The sequence below is a fragment of the Phaethon lepturus genome, unplaced genomic scaffold (assembly GCF_000687285.1).
Source record: "Phaethon lepturus isolate BGI_N335 unplaced genomic scaffold, ASM68728v1 scaffold55901, whole genome shotgun sequence".
Taxonomy (NCBI): domain Eukaryota; kingdom Metazoa; phylum Chordata; class Aves; order Phaethontiformes; family Phaethontidae; genus Phaethon; species Phaethon lepturus.
Genome location: NW_010516647.1, coordinates 4,097 through 23,591, shown reverse-complemented (window position 1 = coordinate 23,591; position 19,495 = coordinate 4,097). Strand labels below are relative to the sequence as shown.

General features: G+C 47.6%; 2 protein-coding genes across 2 annotated transcripts; one reads left to right on the top strand and one right to left on the bottom strand.

The window, feature by feature from the left end:
• Positions 1-1,913: 1,913 nt before the first annotated feature.
• On the top strand, positions 1,914-13,944 carry CLSTN3 (calsyntenin 3). Its single transcript, XM_010296113.1, has 17 exons — positions 1,914-2,038; positions 3,005-3,200; positions 3,672-3,880; positions 4,189-4,338; positions 4,958-5,143; positions 5,607-5,876; positions 6,166-6,278; positions 6,358-6,520; positions 7,639-7,695; positions 8,465-8,622; positions 8,803-8,951; positions 9,422-9,648; positions 10,762-10,926; positions 11,523-11,668; positions 11,795-11,930; positions 13,472-13,689; positions 13,774-13,944. The coding sequence occupies exons 1-17, from the start codon at positions 1,963-1,965 to the stop codon at positions 13,942-13,944; spliced, it is 2,790 nt and encodes a 929-aa protein (XP_010294415.1). The 5' UTR covers positions 1,914-1,962.
• A 1,833-nt stretch (positions 13,945-15,777) lies between these two features.
• LOC104627754 (solute carrier family 25 member 36-like) lies at positions 15,778-19,220 on the bottom strand. Its single transcript, XM_010296112.1, has 7 exons — positions 19,180-19,220; positions 18,240-18,416; positions 17,681-17,758; positions 17,257-17,357; positions 16,559-16,625; positions 16,077-16,360; positions 15,778-15,977 (listed from the first exon to the last, which is right to left on the bottom strand). The coding sequence occupies exons 1-7, from the start codon at positions 19,218-19,220 to the stop codon at positions 15,778-15,780; spliced, it is 948 nt and encodes a 315-aa protein (XP_010294414.1).
• Positions 19,221-19,495: the final 275 nt, after the last annotated feature.

The following is a 19,495-nucleotide window of genomic DNA, read 5'->3' as shown; positions in this document are numbered from 1 at the left end:
GGACTCAAGGGTCATCAGGGAATGTGACACCTTAGGGTGCTCACTGTTCTTCGGAAGAGGTAGGGCCACAGGGTGGATGCAGTGCCGAGCTTTGTGTATGCTGACATTGGCAGGGGCATTTATTTGTACTGCTGGTGCCAAGGGGCCCAGTGGCGAGGCAAGGCCCCTTGTGCTCTGGATTTTCTCTCTCCTTTCTGAATTTACACTCTGAAACATCTTCCCACCTTTTGCAAATTATTTTAAATTTACAGGTGATTTCTTGAAGCTGGTAGGAGTCTGTATCCTAAAAATATTCCCCAAATGTTTTCCTAATCTCCAGGAACACATTTCCTGAGAAATCAGATTGGTGATTCCCAAGTTGCAGGTGGATGCAGCAAAAGATTTATCTCTCTATCACCAGCCTGTTACCCCAGCAACAGGGCATGTCTGGTATTTGTAGCTATGGATTCCCACCTCGGTGGTGTGGTGCATGGACCCATTGCAGAGTGGAATCTGGTGGGGGCAATGGAGAGGTAGAGTGAAATGTGGGCACTTGCACACAGGAAGGATTCCACCTGCATACTGAGCAGGATGGATGTTTCTCTGGATTTCCTACGCAATGCTTTATAATCTTAATCAATATAGTGAGGGAGAAATGCCAACCCGCGCTCTTCACTGCTATGCCAGGCTGGGTCTGCCCACTCTGCCCTGCTGGTGCATCCCCACTCTGACCTGTCGCCCTGCCTGCTGGCCCACCACCTGGCTCTGGCAGCATCCCCTGGTCCCGATTTGCAGGAGTGCTTGGTAAGGGATACTGTCCCTTTTGAGTCAACACATCATGCCATGCTGGTATGGTTTCAGAGGATACTGTGCTGCAGAGGATGAATTCGCATACTAGAAGTAGTGCCCTTGAGGGAAAGGCTCTATATCCTACTCCCCACCAGCTCTGAGCCATGCTGTGCTCAAAGTATTGCTTGGTTGTAATAAATCTTGGTCTCCAGGGGGTGGGAGAGTGGGGGATTATCTGGGAATGGGGGCTGTAACTAGGCCATGTAATATAATCTCTGAGGCCCATTTGGCAGGGAATGGGCACAGGGGAGGGGTTTTTAATTTGTAATGATTTTTCTTCTCTCTCCCCTCCTCTCCCCTCCCCTTCCCTCCCCCCAACCCCTTTATTTCTCCTTTTCCCTGCCCTGGAGCCTGTGTGATAAAGATTAATTTGCTATTTCTGGGCCTGTGACATTTTTCAGAGACTCCTGCTGGCTGCTGCCTCCATGCCAAGCCTGGCTGGGCTCCAGCCAACGGGATTAGCAAGGAGGGGCCAAGGGAATATGGTGCTCGCCATGGAGTGGGGAAGGAAGAAGCAAAGGACTCTCAGAGTAGGTTATTACACATGTAGTATGACTGATAAAGTCAGTCTGAGTACATGTGTATAGATCTTGGGCCTTAGTCCAGAGGATATGAGGCATAAGTGGTAATGGCTGCATGCAAGACTCGTCCCCTGGGAATACCCCAAGGGAAGATGTATCCTGGATCCTTTAATTATGGCTTCAGTGAGCTAAAGGATTTAGCATTTGGAATCTGTCTCCAGAATTGGGCTACTTCTGCCTCTTGATTTCATTTTTTTTTTAAAAACGGCTCCAGCTTTCCTGGGCACCCAGATGCCTCTCCACATATTTCTAATCAGAACATAATGAGGAGGCCAGAAGGAACACATTGTTTCTGATGAGGTCTCCCAAGAGCCATGTACAGTGGAACTAAAGAAAGATTACTTCTTCCTCCCATTCTAAAATAGACTTCTTTATTTCCAGAGAAGAAGGTGGGGAGGGGTGGTTGTTACCTGCCACTGGATGATATTCTGCTCTTTTCCTACTGAATCTGTCATTGGTGGCTAATACATTCTTGTGCTCCATCCCTTACGCCAAACCCACCTCAGCAAATAAGCACAAACCCTGGATTGAAGCTGAGTATCAGGGCATCATCATGGAGAATGACAACACAGTCCTGCTCAACCCACCGCTATTTGCACTGGACAAAGATGCTCCACTGCGCTATGCAGGTAGGTAGGTAACAGCTTTGGGAAGGGTGGGAGGCAGGGAGAGACCTCTGAAGAGGCAGAGACAGGGTGACATTCATCCCTGTGTTGGATTCTAGCTCTCTCCAAGAAATGACCACCTCCAAACCTTATTCTGGAGGAGGTCCTCAGTGAGGTCTGGAGGCAATTTGGGCACAGCTTGATGTAGGATGCTGTAATTTGTTTCCCTTCGGGAGAGAAATTGAGGGTGGAGCCAGCTACTTTTTGACGCAGTCCAGCTATTTCCAAAGATCACATGCACAGCTCTGTGTCTGTTAGCACTGAAGGAAGCTGGTAGGGCACACTTCGTTGGCAGTGCTACATCCCCTCACAGAAAGCACAAATCCCTGAAACTACAGATGAGGCTTTACAAGGGTTGTATGCCTGCTGCTTGCTTAGGCTGTGACTGGAGCTTCTTTGCGCATTCTCCCTCAGCTTTGGGAGAGGAAAAGTGGTCCCTGTGAGCTGAACTTTAGGATTTAGGTGACTGTATCTGCAGTTCCCTGCAGTACTGTGCACATCCTGCGTGAGTGGGTGGATGAGACATCATGGATCTTCATGCTTTGGCTGTCTATCTGCAATACATGGCCTGTTTTAGCTCCCTGAGGGATGCACAGGAGAAATAAGGTGCTCCCCCAATACTGTGGCTGTGTAGCACTAATAAATCTAGCTCGAGCTTTGTAACCTCTAATCTTTCTTGATGCTGGTCAAGACTCCTTGCCATGGGAGTAGTCTCCAGTAGAGGGCAATTACACCATTAATGGCTGTAAAAGATGGTGGGAGGAACCTCCTAGGGAACCAAAAATTGCTCGAAATGAGAGGTAATAATGAGGGAGAAAGGAGAGTGTTAGTTAGAAAGGAAGAAAACATGGGAGAGGGAAGCAGGGGCCATAATGTGCTCTCCTCAGTCCTTTCCTTTCTCCCCTTCCTCTCTGCCTTTGTGGGTACCAGGTGAAATCTGTGGCTTCAGGATCCATGGGGCCGGGGTACCTTTTGAAGCTGTGATCCTGGACAAAGCTACAGGAGAGGGGCTGATCCGGGCCAAGGAACCAGTGGATTGCGAAGCACATAAGGAGCACACATTCACCATCCAGGCTTATGACTGTGGAGAGGGACCTGATGGAGCAAATACCAAGAAATCACACAAGTAAGTCCATGCAGTCATTGCTGCGTGTTACAAAATGTCGCAGAAACACAAATACAAATTTCTGTGAGCACACTTCCTTTAGCCAGTATTTTTCTAGCCTTGATACTATAACTCAACATGTTAATAAGACCCAAAGAGAAATGTTCACTGAGTCACATGAGTGAATACACTAGAAATGATGGCTGCTTGATAGTTGTGTCTAAGGGTGGTGTTTTATGTTACTGCATATAGACAGGAGGTCCAGATTACATTATCATTCCTTTTGCTCTTTCTCTGGGGTGGGAAACCGTTGTCCAACTCCTGTGTACCCATACTGGTGTGCTGGAACCGAGGTCTCTTTCCTTGTCCTCGCTTTTGATGGCTGGAAATCAGACCGGTGCACTTCAGGGGAGTGACTTCTTACACTGAAATTTAGGTGGTGTATGGCTCCTAATCATCTGATCAGTTCTTATTGATGTCTCTCTGCATCAGGGCCACAGTGCACGTTCGAGTAAATGATGTGAATGAGTTTGCTCCTGTCTTTGTGGAAAAGTTGTATCGTGTGGCAGTGACTGAGGGAAAGCTGTATGACCGCATCTTACATGTGGAGGCCATTGATGGAGACTGCTCGCCACAGTACAGCCAGATCTGCTACTATGAGATCCTGACCCCCAATATTCCCTTTCTGATTGACAATGACGGTAAGAATCCGCACCTACCATAAGCACGTCACCCCCTTTCCTGCTTTGCTCCCCATCTGCCAGTCCCATTTGCTGGCAGACCTGTACTGTATGAATTTTCTAGCACTGCTGATCCATCTCTCCTGGTGCAGAGACACAGCAACCATTTTGTGGGATGCTATAGCTTGCTACAGAGTGGCACTGGGGATGGGACACTCAATGCCTTTTTGGTTGTTTTTGTAGTTGATCAAAAATAAGAGTAATTTCTAGAAGGAATATCTTTGGGGAGACTGTCTTCCCTCCCTTGATCTCTTTGTTTTGCTAACCAGGGAACATTGAGAACACAGAGAAGCTGCAGTACAGTGGAGATCACCTCTACAAATTCACAGTGACAGCCTATGACTGTGGAAAGAAGCGGGCTTCTGATGATGCTGAAGTGGAAATCCAGGTGAAACCCACCTGCAAGCCCAGCTGGCAGGGTATGAAACCTCCAAACACAGTTATGTCTTCCCTTTGCTTTTCCTGAACTAATATTTAGTCCTACTCATTGCAAATGTTTGTATATACACTTATAAATTTGTATGCCCATAGCACCAACCCATCAGTCCCATCAAAGGGGATGCAACAGACATCTCAGTCTGTTGCAAAGCCACTGAAAGTCAATTCTAACATTGGAAAATCATTCCTTGTATTACTGGAACTACTGTGTATTTGATAAGGCTCATAGACTGTATTCACATAGATTATTTTTGGGGCTGCTTATCTTGAGGATATTTGGCTTTTCCAGAGGTGTTGTACGCCTACAGGTTCATCTTAGTCAATAGAATTATGGGGAAATCAACACAGCTAAATATCTGCTCTGCCTGATAAGAGAGGTTGACAATCCAAGGAGCACTGGCTGTAGAAGATGAGAATTTGGACTCTGTGCTTCTAGGAAATCTTCCCTTGCACTGATGCCAGCTGCATAAAGTTGTCTTTTCAACATGGAAAGTGCCAAAAATCTCTGTTTCTGGACTAGTCCACTTGTGTATGTGCCAAATGTTCTGGCCTTCGGTCCTTGACAGGACCTAACCTCTCTCCTTCACTCTTCTTCATTAGGCTGGAACAAGAGGATTGAGTACACCCCGGGTGCAGGCAGCCTTGCGCTCTTCCCCAGCATTCACCTGGAGACCTGTGATGAGCCCCTGTGGAACATCCAGGCCACAGTGGAGCTGCAGACAAACCATGTGGCCAAGGGCTGTGACCGGGATAACTACTCTGAGAAGTCACTACGCAAACTCTGCGGTGAATTGATTCTTTCCTGGGCCAAGGGCAGCTTTGGCACAGCACCCTGCCCCTTCCCTTGGAGGGGTTCACGGTGGTAGCTCGGTGCCTCACACAGCAGAGATGCTGGGGGACACATTCCTCACATCTGCTGTGGTCAGCGGGGATGGGAGGACACCATGCTGCATTGGGGGTCAGTGGGCACCCTGCCTGTATTTACAAGGGGGTCCCTGTGCTTTCCTTGCCAGGAAGCCAGAGGCTTCTGTGTATTGCCCCAGTACACAGAATCTGTGGGACTTCCCTCAGCACAGATGGAAAAGTCACCATCCTTCTCCAGATAGGAGAAGGTCTATAGGCAACTCTTCCTCTCCTTGTGCTCTGGGATGTTACAACGAGCCCTCTTGCACCCTCTTCGTCTGTACCCTAGTTCTCAGGCTCCTTATTCTCCAGTGCTGACATTCCTGACTCCTTCCCTTCTCGGTAGGTGCTGCCTCAGGAGAGATTGACCTGCTGCCAGTGCCTAGCCCCATGGCGAACTGGACTGCGCGGCTCTCAGTGCACTACAGCCAGGACAGCAGCCTCATCTACTGGTTCAATGGCAGCCAGGCTGCCCAGGTGCCTGTGGTGAACGGGCCAAATGCCCATGAGGGACTGAGTGACCACTTCACTCTGTCTGTATGGATGAAGCATGCCGTGGTGCCTGGCAAAGGCAGGCGGGAAGAGGAGACAGTGATCTGCAATACAGTGCAGAGTGGTGAGACGCTTTTCCTGGGGTGGTGACACTTCTGCCCATGGCCTCTAACTTGTTAGAAGGGATTGTTCCCGCAGCAGGAAATCTCTTGTGTTCCCAAGTGGGACCTCGGCAGAGGTTCCTCCTTAGGAACACAGCTTCATCAGGTGTCACTTTTTCTGGGACCAGTCAAGCCTGTTGTGAGCACGCGGTGCTGAGTGCCAGTCGTGCAGGCTAGCATGTGCTTCTGGGCTCTACCTGGTGAGACCGCTCTGAGGTGTGATATGTAACTCCCTGTGCTTGTCCCTGGCAGAGGATGGCTACTCGCATTACTCTCTGGCTGTGCACGGCTGCCGGATTGCTTTCCTCTACTGGCCATTGCTGGAAAGTGCAAGGCCTGTGAAATTCCTCTGGAAGCTTGAGCAGGTGAGGAAGCATTTGCGTTTTCCCCGTGTCCCTTCTGCTTCTGCCCTCTGCTGATCCATTCCTCTGCTATCTGCTGTAGGTCTGCGATGATGAATGGCACCATTATGCCCTCAACCTGGAGTTCCCCACTGTCACACTCTATGTGGATGGTGTTTCTTATGATCCTGCCCTCATCCACGACAATGGCCTCATTCACCCCCCACGGCAGGAACCCTCACTCATGATTGGAGCCTGCTGGACAGGTGAGTGCCCAGTCCCTGAACGATGCTCTTCCCATATGGGAAACGAGAGTGGAGGGAGAGCCTGAAGAGGTGAAAGAAACACCACCCAATACCAAATGATGCAGACCACATTACAGCCATATTTCCTCCTTGGCACCAAAGCCAATGTGGCTCCTTCCTTCCTTCCAGACCAAGTCAGCAGGCCACAGTAATAATAGCTTAGGGACAAGTGTCATTGGCAGCTTCATGGACAACAGTGTAGAATATGCAATGGATAACCAGCTTTCAGGTAGAGGAGAGTTGGAACTCTGAACCTCATTCAGGCGCTGGCGTTTCTATCAAAGCTTTTCATCAGAGCACAGGCAGTACTATTTGTGCTGCTGGTTGTCTTGATGGGGATTTCTGTGTCTTGAGGGTCTATATGAAGAAGTCACAAATAGTTCTGTAGAGGAATTGGGTTGGAGGACAAAGATCAGGTTAGGAACATACTTAAGCTGCTACCAGATTAAAACCCATTCTGTGGAGATGTAAGGCTGGATTTCACAGGTCTTTCAGTTCTCCTGCAAGACTGAAGCAGGACAGAACTAAAGGAATTTGCCTGCTGCTTGCTTTCACTCCAGCAGAAATTTCTAGCAAGATTAGATCTTTACTGTAGTACTGCTTCTCCCAAGTCAGGGATTTTCCTACAGCTCTGTGCTCTTGATTGGCCTTTTGCAACAAACAAATATTAATCAGCTTGGGACACCCTCCTAGAACCATCTGAGTTTCAAAGGGATGTTGAAAACATGGTGTGTTGTGAACATGGCTAATTGTGAACATGGCTAGGACCATGTTCCATAAATAGGAATCAATTAAAATAGATATCATTGGGAAAGGAGAAAAAAATCCCAACCCTCTACTTTCTCCCTTGTATCAGTTACTCATTCTATAGTCTCACCGACCCCTTCATGAGAGGGACTCTGCCCTCTTTCATCTGTGATGTGCTGTCTCTAGGGTTGAAGGGTGCACTGCTTGGCAGATGACTCCAAAGTTGTTCTTTTGGACTGGCCAATACAGGCACTTGTATATATACTTGCTTGACCTTGTAACTACTGTCTTCCAATGCCTTACTGCTTGTCTGAATGTTCTCCCTTTTGCAGAGGAGAAAAACAAAGAGAAAATCAAAGGAAACGAGAACTCCACTGATATTGTCCAAGGTAGGGAAAAGAAAGAAGATGGTTTTCTTCACCGTGCATGACTACCACTTCTTGCGTGGTGCCTTCCTCATACAGTTCCCCCAATCCTGTCCTGCCACCTCTCACCATCTCAGAAGGAAACCTCTTATGTGGCAGATTGGTCCTTGGTATCTGTGGAGCATGAAAAGGCTGATAGGAGGACTACAGCCTGCTTTGAGAGATGGAGTATGCTTTTCATGTGGAGAAAGGGTCCTCATGCCTGATCATTAAAGCTGGTCTCTGAAGACCACAATAGCCATTAGAGACATCAGGAGATGTCACCTCATCCCTATCTATCTATGGAACATATAGTTTCTTTTAAAATACCTCACAGGAAGCAGAGTGAGAAGGGGACAAGAAATTGTTTCCATCTGGCATTCAGTAGTTTGGCAGAAACTTCTCTACACTACCCACCGTTCACTGCCCTAGTCTCTGTTGGTCTGTTTTTCTTGCTTTCTCCCATCTGGAATTCAAAAAATTGTCACCTCCATCCCTTAAGCATCCCCTGTCTTCTTGTTATCTTTGCTTTTCCATCTCCTGTGCACCTCTCTGTCTCTCTCTACCTCCTTTAACATCTCTATGTCCCTCACACTGTTGCTTTTGTTGTCTTGGCTTTTCCATGACCCATGCACCTTTCTGTCTCTCTGTACCTCCCTTAACATCTGTATGTCCCTCACACTGTTGCTTTTATTGTTTTTGCTCTCTTCCTCACCATGTCTCTCACACCCTCCACCTCCCATGTTCCCCTCAGGAGATCCTCTGTCGATACACCACTACTTCCATGGTTACTTGGCTGGCTTCACTGTGCGCCCTGGTAGCTTGGAGAGCCGGGAGGTTATTGAATGCCTGTATGCCTGCCGTGAGGGGCTTGATTACAGTGACTTCGACAGTCTGGGCAAAGGGATGAAGGTATGCCCATCTGTCCAGCTTGCATGGGTCTCCACTACTCTCCTCCCCAGCCTTGCTTCCCAGGACTTTGCCTGCTCCCCCACCTCAGACAACTCCCCACCTTTCTCCTTTGTGTGTCTCAGCGTGAACTCTTGGCATTTGCCAGGGAACTCTGAGTATTTTCTTCTCTTCCACCTGTAGGTTCATGTGAACCCCTCTCAGTCCCTGCTCACCTTGGAGGGTGACGATGTGGAAACCTTCAACCATGCAATCCAGCATGTGGCTTACATGAATTCACTGCGCTTTGCTACCCCTGGAGTCCGGCCACTCAGACTCACCACTACTGTCAAGTGAGTGGACAAAGCAGCACCTCTGGCTAACTTCAGCTAGAAGGTTACTTCTGTTTTGACTAAAAGTACACTCTCTCATCTTGTATTTTAATTCTAATTGATGGTCTTGCTATGTGTAAAAGTCTTCCTGAAAATAAATTAAAGTATCCAATATCCAAATGGATACTGTAATACTGGGTCCTGGGGTCTATGCAGATAGCAGAATTTCTACCTTCACTCATGGTGTTTCATACATGTGGGCTGGTTTTAATTTTGTCTGTGGTTTGTGGATGTGACCAAGTCACCTGAAACCCAGTGATGTCATTCCTATCAAACTTCTCTGTCTTGCACAGCAGGCTATAGGGAAGCTTTAGGAAGACTACCAGAAAAATGATATTCCCTTCACTGGCAGTAATGGGCAGGAGGTGTTCATTTACAATGTTGCTGTTGGAAGCCTGGGCCAACTAATGCTTTCTACTGCTCTCCTTCAGATGTTTCAGTGAAGAGTCCTGTGTCTCCATTCCTGATGTGGAAGGTTATGTTGTGGTGCTACAGCCTGATGCCCCCCAGATACTATTGAGTGGCAATACCCATTTTGCTCATCCTGCATCAGACTTTGAGGCTCCTGATGGGATCCCCCTGTTCCCCAACCTCCAGATCACCTGCTCTATTTCTCACCAGGTGGAGGCCAAGAAGGATGAAAATTGGCATGGTACTGGTGAGTGGAGTACAGGGTGAGGTATAAAAGACAGACTGGAAAGTCCCACAAGAGCTCCTGTCCTGCAGAGGAAGTAGAGTCCCTCATTACACATGAAATGGGAGGGAGTTTACAAATACAGAAGCAAGGCACATTGTCTGTCAATATGTAGGCTAATCGGTTCTTATGCCTTTCTGCTCCTCCCTGTACTTTTTCTATCCACCCAATTCCTTTGCCTCATCTCTCCTCCTTCTTTCCCAGGCTGCTCATTCCTAATCCCTTTTACATTTTACCTAAATTTCTCTTTATTGAATCTAGCACTGGATGGATGTTCTGCCTGTTACCCTCTCCACTCAGGCACTTACTCAGTCTCCTCCTGCTTCCTTCTCTCCTGCTTTCCTTATTTCTTTACCCCTCCCATCTCCTCCTCCATCACTTATTCCTGTGAATTGCCCAGTCAGGTTCCTCACACTGTATAATATCTTGTCACTCAATTTCTCTCCATCATCCTCAGATTAAATCTCTGGACTCTGTGCTCTACATGTCCTTTCACTTCTTTCGTATCTCTTCTGGTAATGGGATTTTTTCCCATAGTTTTCTGTTTAGCAGCTTTGCCTTTCCTTGTACAATGATGAGTTTCTTGACTTAGAGCAGGTTGGTCTTAGCCCTGCTGAAAGCAGTTAGTCATTGAATGTGTTTGCCATTTTAAAGCAGATGATAAGATCTCAACCATGGTAACCAGCAGTCCTGAGACAGGGGAAAACTTTCAAAAGCGCTCAGGGTCTGGGAATGTGTGATAGAGTTGTTCCTAATTTGCACATTCTCATTGTCAACAGAGTCCTTACAAGCCAAGATGTGTTGTCATAAACCAGTCTGATAATAGTATGCTGTTCCAAAATAAAGTGACTTTATTATGTGCATAAATAATGTCATTAGAACCAGGGGGACTCCCCCAACAAGTAATTAGACTGACAGTGATTTTACTCAAGGTCAGTGCTAGCCAGAGAAAGAAAAGTCATTACATATGATGTGAGTACTTCTAAGTAAGTGGGTACCTCTGAGTAACTCCTGCCTTCACTGATGGCTGTCTGGATATATGGCCCTGTCTTCTTTCTGTTTGCTTCTCAGTGACAGACACACGAATGTCAGATGAGATTGTGCACAACCTGGATGGCTGCGAGATATCATTGGTAGGAGATGACTTGGACCCAGAGAGGGAGTATCTGCTCCTGGATGGGGCGCTGCTGCAGCAGCGGGGCCTGGAGCTCGTTAACACTTCTGCCTACCTGACCATCACAGGTATGTCCTCTCCTTGGCTACAGCTATCTTGGCCTCTCTCACTGCCTGGCAGGCATCGCTGGGAGAAGCACTTAAGCCGGTGTTAGAGATGTATTGGTGTACTTTGTGAGACTCTGAGATGTAACCATTTTTTGAACTCCTGGCTTTTGGAAGTCCCAGGCCATTTCCTTGGGCTCCTCTCTCAGCACACAGTACTGAAAGGCATGATATCTGAGCTCTCAGCCAGGCTTGTATCACTCCTCCCGACTCACTCCTTGGGATTTGGTGTTCTCAGGTGCCAGCAGCATTTTGCATGACATGACTTGGGGACAGCAGATCCCACAGGCTGTGGACTGGTACAGCTCTATTGTACTCTCCAGAACTTAACAGGGCTGTTGCTCTTGATCCTTCCTTCCCTTCCACTTGTTTTAGCAATGCAAGCAGGGATTTCATCAGGTCCTTTGCAGCCAGCTCCATCTCTGCTCCCTTCCTAAAACTAATGAATCCAGCATTGCCTTGGATTCCTCTACAGCTCCTAGTTGCTACAGTGTTATGCTGCCAGATAACTTTGAGGCAAGATTTCCTTACCTCACACCAAATCTCTTTTCTCGTCTTAGGCGTGGAGAGCATTGCAGTTTATGAGGAAATACTACGCCAGGTCTCATACCGTATCAGCCATGGCGCTGCTCTTTATGAAAGGAAATTTCACCTGTCCTGCACTGAGATGAATGGACGCTACTCCAGCAATGAGTTTACTGTTGAGGTACAAGATCAGTACATGCACATAATAAGTGTAGGCATGGAGAGGGCATGGTGGATGGGAATGCACACAATGTAGAATGTACCATGAACACAGGGCTGAGTCTCTCTCACTCTGGTCTTTCTGCAGGTGAATGTCCTTCACAAGATGAACCGAGCTGCTCATCCTAACCATATTCTGAGTTCCCAGCAGTTTATGCACCAAGGCCATCATTTACCCCCAGAGCTATCTGGGCATAGTTTGGCAAGCACCCATAACAACCCAAGTATGTAACACTATCTTTTGGGTTTATTCCTTTAGGTCAGGATGCTGATTTTCTGATATCCTGATAGAATCTATAGCAGAGGATTCCTTTCAGGCTCCCTATACCCATGTTATCAAGTTCTCATTATCCTGTCCCACTTGTCATTAGCAAATGCACTGCAGTCTGTGTGAAATTGTGTTTTTAGACCTTGGTGCAACAATCCTCCTTTTCTGGTGCGTTGTTTTCTTGATGTAGAAGCAGTCTGGAATTTATACCCGTGAAGATCTAAAAAGAACAACTGTAAGCTGGTATGATTTCACTCATACACCTTGCAAAGGTGTTATGCAGGCTTGCGTAATGTAATTTCAGAAAGAAGCTTCAACAGCAGGAGAGAAACAAGAGAATCAAGACTGCCCCTGCTCTAAAAAAAAGAGATGGGACTAGGTGGTAGTCAGCAGGGCAGAAAAATACAGGAGACAGCACCACACAGACAAGAGGAGGATTCTTGCCCCCCAGAACAGAGGAGAGTGGCCTGAAAGCTAGACTAGAGTTTAGATTTGTTGGTTTATGCTGGCAGCCCTGTGCCACAAGTGTGACCACAGTCCATTTGGCTCCTTCTAGGCCGTGAAAGCTCTAGGACTGTTACAGAGAACCTGTGTTGGTTTTGGACCCCCCTTGTAGGGAACAAATGGAAGGCACCTTTGGTGCTAGCTTTTGCTGCAGCTTCTTGCAAGCAGCTGATCCCAAGCTGGTCCAGTCCTGCAGCTGGCACTGAGCCACTGCAGGGACAGCCTACATATGTACTGGGAAAGCACCAAAAAACAGCCTTTGTTTCCCACGCCACCAGGCTTTGCCTGATGACAGCAGAAAAGGAAAAGCTGTCCCTGCTGTACAGAACCACCCAGAACAAATCCACGCAGGGCCTGGGTAGATTTTGCAGTGAAAGGGGTTATCTGAGGAGTCAAGGCTCAGCCCACAGGCCTAGAAAAAAGGGGTGGGGGTTGGGCTAAGGGTCTTAGATGAATTTTTAGATGAAGTTAGATGAAGTTTTCTTCTGTGGAGAAGCCAGGCTTTGACGATGGCACTAATTAGAAGGCCATCACAGCCCTCAACTCTGCCCCATGTGCAAACCAGACTTCTTTTGGCTTCCTTCTTTGTCTACTGCTTGCACTGAAATCACACCCTCTGAAAATCATCCTCATATTCTTAGAGGCTCTCCCCAGCACATATTTCTCTCTCCCATGAGGGGGATACCAATGGCTGCTATGTAACATATTCTGGCAATTTCTATAGCTAAAGATGTGCAGAATCTACAGGCCAGGCTGACATCAGAGAACGCCTGGACCTAGGCATTCTAGAGAACCATGCAGGTCTCAAGTGAAAATACAGCAGTTGAAGGCAGGAACTGCCTGTGGCCACAGCAGCAGCAAAGTCAGGACGTGTTCCTGTGCATACCAAAAACCCAAGCTCTGCCCAGGAACCCCAGTTCCTGCAGGTCGGGTTGGAAATGCATGTTTCTGTTACAGACTCTAACCACACCTTCTCATTTTCTTTCTTCAAAGTGGTTCCCAGTGCTGCCACTGTCATCATTGTAGTATGTGTGGGCTTCCTGGCAGTCATGGTGATCCTTGGCATCCTGCGCATCCACTCCCTGCACCGGCGGGGAGTGGGGCAAGAGGTCCCTGGGGCTGCTGAAGGGGGGCACACAAGCACCCGAGGCAAAGAGAGCGACATGTTCTGGGATGACTCAGCCCTCACCATCACAGTCAACCCCATGGAGGTGAGGAGCAGCCACAGTGGCTGGGGCTGGGCGGGCAGCTGGGTTGCCAGATCCTTCCCCTGACCCCATGTCTCACCTCCCCAGTCCTACCAGAGCTGCCAGGAGAGGGCAGCAGAAAGCGGCGAGGGCAGAGCTAGTGAGGGCATGGAAGACGGAGATGACAGCACAGACTCGGAGACACCCGACTCCCCAGACAGCAATGACGTGGATGACCGACACATCATTGGCAAAAGCGATGGCTCTCACCACTACTAGGAGCTTTAAAACACCAGTCCAATGGATTCCCCCACAACATATGGACGGAAGGAGGAGGTGTCTTACTTTTAACTTCTTCCTTCCTCCACCGTGTACACATGCGCTCCTCCCTCATTTGTCATTTCTGCCTCCCATGTTCCTTCATCTTCTGCCATTCTCATTGTGGACATTCTCCACATTACTGAACCCCCATCTGGCTCTATAGAAACATGTGTTAGGGCACTTGCACATGACAGTGGCACAGTTCAAACCATGATAAGGAGGTGCTTGGAAAGAACAGAAATTTGGAAGGAGGAGCCAGCCATTGGGCTCAGAGTGGGGTCTATCACAACCTCTCCCCAGATATTATATATATATTGTATATTTTTTCAATGTTGTCGTTTGAGGTTTATTCTTGTTTCATGCAAAAAAAAAAAAAAACAACCACTGCAGCTTGTGTCGCTTTGTAACATTGTCGATACTCCTAAACTAAATGAATGAAGGTAAGAAGGATGAGGAAACAAAGTGGATTTTAAAATAAATGGATTTCAAATAAAATGTTCAGGGCTTCTGCAGTTTTTCCCCTACAAGCAGGGAAAGGAATAGTCAGTGTAGCTTCTAATGTGAGACTGGAGATTGTCCAGAGCATGTATTTACTGAAATTACTGCCTTATCTTGGGGAAGGGTTACATTTTTTAGTGTATGTGTTGGAACAAGAAAAACACATCACCCCTGACTCTACTCCCCTTCCTTTCTGAGAGTCAAAATACTCTGTAAACAGACTAGCCCTCCCCAGGACACGGGGCTAGGAACCCACAAAGGAACAGAAGGCATCTGAGCCTGTCACAGGAAAGTGTAACACATGCAGTAGACTGAATTCTTGATTACAGAAAAAAAGTAAGGCTTTTCCCATACACTTAGTGTATCATCAATTGAAACAGGCTTCATCCATCTTTTCATGTGATCCACTTTCTTTACCAGCATAAAAGAGTATTTTTCACACCAGGGGTTCCAGCTTGTAGCAGAACAGCCCCAGCACTTCTGAGGGAAGGAGGTGCCCTCCTCTTTCTGTTGGGAATTGAGGGGATGGAAACACAACAGATACTGTCAAAGCATGGCTATGAGTCCAGTAGCATGAGTTGTTAAGGTAGTGCTTCGTAGCAGGTTGTGTTTCTTCCCTTTATCTACTTGATCTGAGTATTCAGACCTTGCAAGATGAAAAGAGGCTGTCAGCTGCCTGACGCGTCTCAGGGCAATGGCTGCAACATGTTAAGGACCCAAAGGAAGATTCTGCAGTAGGACATTTGCTGGCAGCCAAGGTTGAGAAATCCTCCTGCAGGAAGGAAGCACAGTAGGTGAGAGTGGAAGAGCCCCTCTGAGGGCATGAAAGGTCTCAGCACAAGATCTCCGCTTGCTGCAGTTCTCTCAGATGTCTCAGCTCTAGCCTGTCTTCATGCCCACTGTGCCCACATATGGCTGTTACTGGCTCCAGAACAAGTGAGCTTGCTAAGGCTGTCTAAAGATACTCTTACGATTTCTCCTTTGTCTCCCTCCCAGTAAGTTCCATGCCCTTGTGTCATACAGGGAGCTTACAGCAGGCACTGTCAAACCAGTGCCCTGACACCTTGAAGCACTGGAATAATTCAAGTCTCCAGAAAGAAGAAAGGCTACATTGTGCACATTGGAGACAAAAACTTTCCACAAAATAGTCTTACGACCTCAGAATGCTATGCCTGACCCAGTTTTGGTATGCGATGAAAAGCACCACCTCTCAGAGCATGGAAAAAGACCAAGTCTCAGGACCATGAGGTCCCTGTATCTCTACAGCAGCCTTAGCCAGGTGCCACAGTGTCCTTACAAGGTGGAAGAGGCTAAATGTACAATGAGTTCATAGGTAGCCATCATGATAGCTGTGTTTGGGATCTGGCGGATCAAGTGAGCCAGGAGCCCTCGGTATAAAGCCAAGGGTCCCTCTTCATGAACCACAAGCTGCAGAGTCTGTATAAAGGAACAGTATCGTGACCCTTCTTCTCGCAACCGTGTTCGAATGACCTCTGGAGAGACAAAAAGGGAAGTGGTATTAGCAGATTCATCCTACAGGCATGGCATCTCCCATTGAGGGGAACAGAAGCAAGAAGAGTGGACCCACTCACCGTGTGGATATGCAATGCATGAAGCACATGTTTTGGAGACAGCAGCAGCTCCCATTAGTCCAAAGAAATCATGGCTGTTTGGTGCAAGTGTGAGGGGTGGGGAAAGGGAATGACGGCTGTTTCTCAGCTGCTGTTTCAGTGCTTCATAGATGACAAAGTGTATGATGGTCTCTGACACTCCAGCATAGGAGGCAGTGATACCACGGTAAAATCCACGAAGGCCTTCAGTGCGGTACACATGCATGGCACATTGGAGAGCACTGCTGGCCATCTTCCCCTTCACCCTGTAAAAAGCAGGGAGGGTTAGAACGCATACTGCTCTAATGACCTAAAATGCTGTTGTGAACACAACTGTATGACTCTTCCCCAGCATGCCTTGAAAACCTATGTTCTGATGGCAAGTCACAGATCCCTACCGAACCCTACCCCCAAACCAGTCCTGATTTGACACAGAGTGGCTCTGCATTGCTAGCCTGCCTTACCTGGCTTCCAGCTGCATCCTGGTTTTCACTAACCAGATAGGGTTGGTGAGCGTGGAAGAGGTAATGCCTAAAGAACAGAAAAGGAAGACAGTCATGAGCACCAGGATCACACTGATAGTTTGTGAGGAGGTGTTCATCCACCAGCTCTCTGAATCTTGCTTGGCAAGCTGCACGCATTTGCAATTTGAGAATGACCTTGAGCTCCCATGGGACAAGAGACATTTAGGGCAGACTATTTGATTCTCCTCCTCCCCCATTCCAGCCTTTGTCTAGTGGCAATTAGCTCCTCTGCCTCCAACAGAACTTGGCTACAAGCCCTGGTCTTACCAAGAGGCAAGAAACAACAGGCTAGACTTGCAAGTGTGGAAGCATTTGTTAGAGAACTGGGATATATCAAGAGAAATGATTCTATGAGTGGTCTAAATTACACACTGCCCCTCTCACAGCTGAATAGAGCTCTTTTCCTGGTATCAGCTGAAGGGGTATAGACTAGATCCATGACTTGAAGAGATGGGCCTAAGAAGAACAAAGAGTGAGAAAACATTTTGGTTACCCAAGGAACTCACTGCTTCAGGCGTGGAAGGAGAAAACTTAAGAGAGCAGGACTGATGGGAGCAGCAATGGGGAAGGAATTAAGCCCGTTTACACTTAGAGACAGAAGGACCCCTTGGCCCTGATTTGAGACAGAACAGGCTTACCTGCACAGGCTGCTGATAGCATGTGTACTTTCTTGGACTCCGGTGCAAGGACAGCATTGAGCCTCTCCTTAACACCAGAATAGGCAGCAAAATATATAGCCCTGGTTGGAAAGAAATACAGAAGAGGTTATAGAAATACAGAAGCTCACCTATGAGGAGCAGAGACAGTGCTGCTGCATGGTCTCACTCCAATTTTTCTTACTCCCAGCGCTGGTTTGCCTAATGTGACATCAGATACCATTTATACTAGGCCCACAGTAATAATCTCATCTTAGAGCTATGATCAGAAAATGGTCTGTGTGAAGGGGTCCTGTGGCACAATGAGCACAAGGCCCAGATTGTTTTCAGAATGTAGAGCAACAGCTGTCATGCAGGCCCTTTAAAAAGTGTACAGCATGACCTATCCTTAGGGATTAGTACTCACCGAGAAGGAGCAACCCCAACAAGGTTTGGACCCAGACCTCGGAACAGGGATCGCATGCCTTCCTTCTCAAGAATGGCCCTACAGAAGGAAATGAACAGAGAAGTCAGCAGAATAACTAAGCTGGGAGCTCTCCTGTTCCTCCTCATTCTTTGTTATTCAGTACTTCTTGTAGCATTCTCTCATCATCTCCTGTGTTATCCTTTTTCTGCCCTACTCTCATTTTCTCTCCAACCACTTCTCTCTCCTTCAGTCATTTCTTCCTATTCTTGCTGACACCATCACTCTGGGTCTCATCAAACCACAAGCTGAGAAATTTCTCACAGTCCCAAAAGCTGCCTTGCAGACTCAGAGTTCAAAGCATGGATCAACTGTGAGAAATAGACGTACCTGTGTTCTGATGAAACTTCTACGGCGCTTGCAGTTTCCAGAGCCTCAGCTCAAATGGTATTTCCATATCTCTCTCTCTCCCCCCCCTACCCCTTTCTGCCATTTTTCTCCACCTGATGGCCAAACCTTCACCTTCCTTGTGCTAACACGCACACTGCCCTATCCTACTCACCTCAGCAATTTGATCACTCCAGGAGATGGTGGAGTGGGGTTCATCAGCCTCACACTCATCCCCGGCAGTTGTATCTCTGAGAGGCACAGGGGCCGCAGTGTCAGTTGGGATGACTGTAGACGTGTCTTCACCACTTCCAGGGGACAAGTCAGGATAGCTCCAGCTGTGCCACCACATCTTAGGACATAACGAGGGCATAACAGCACATGTAAGAATGACCCCTCCACAGGAACAGGGCAATAATTATGACCCTGCTTGTCCATAACTTCTTCCCTCTAGGAGAGGAGGTTAGGTCCCCCAGCCTGCATCACACATGACCTCCTACTCTGACATTGATTAACGTAATAACAGCTTAGCTTGGGACATCTCTTGGCAGCCTCACTCTGAAATCTCACTCAGTATTTGAGACAAACAGTCCTAAGTCCATAGGGACTCAGCAGTCCCTCAGCTCAAAGCTGCTGATCTTTGCATTCAGAATTTCCCAGAGCAAACATTTCTGCTGCCCAACCTTGCTGCAGTGCCTTCTGCTAAGATCACCAGGCACCGTGCCTCACACCTCCCCACAGCAGCACTGGCTCAGAGAAGGGCAGCACAAAACTCTCCCACCCCTCAGTCTGCCTGTGTCTCCAACCCATAACCCGTTGCAAGGCCCCGTAAGCAAGATCTGTATTTTCTGCCAACAGCCAGGCTCACCCCCAGCCTGAATGAAAGAGGACCTTGACCTTCAGCACACAGAAACTATTTTTGGAACTCATGAACTGTCACCATCAATCAGTCTAGTCACAGCTCAGTAATGCTGCACACCTCAGTAATGCTGAAAGGACATGTATCCCCTTTTTCCCACCCAGGGACAAATCAGAACCAATACATTTGGTTCTCAGCTTCTGCCTCCTCAGATCCTTTGACTGACAATTCTATTCTTCTAGAGGATGCTCAGTACCTGAAAGACTGTTTTGAGATGAATTTGCATGGAAGAGCCATGCAAGAGGCTTTGATGAACACAGTTATTCATATCTGCTACAGCCAAACTTATTTGTTTCATAAGAGATGGAGGCTTAAAAAAAAAATCTCTCCTCCAAAGAAAGAAAAGCCAACCAAAGAACTACAAGATATCAGGGAAGAATCAAGTGTATCAACAAATATACAGGACAGCAAATGGCTAGAGTTCTGAAGAATTATTTTGAAAAAGTCTATACAGCTCAGCGCTCACATACATTGCTCTCACAGCCTTTGCTCCTAGGGCTTCATTTACTATT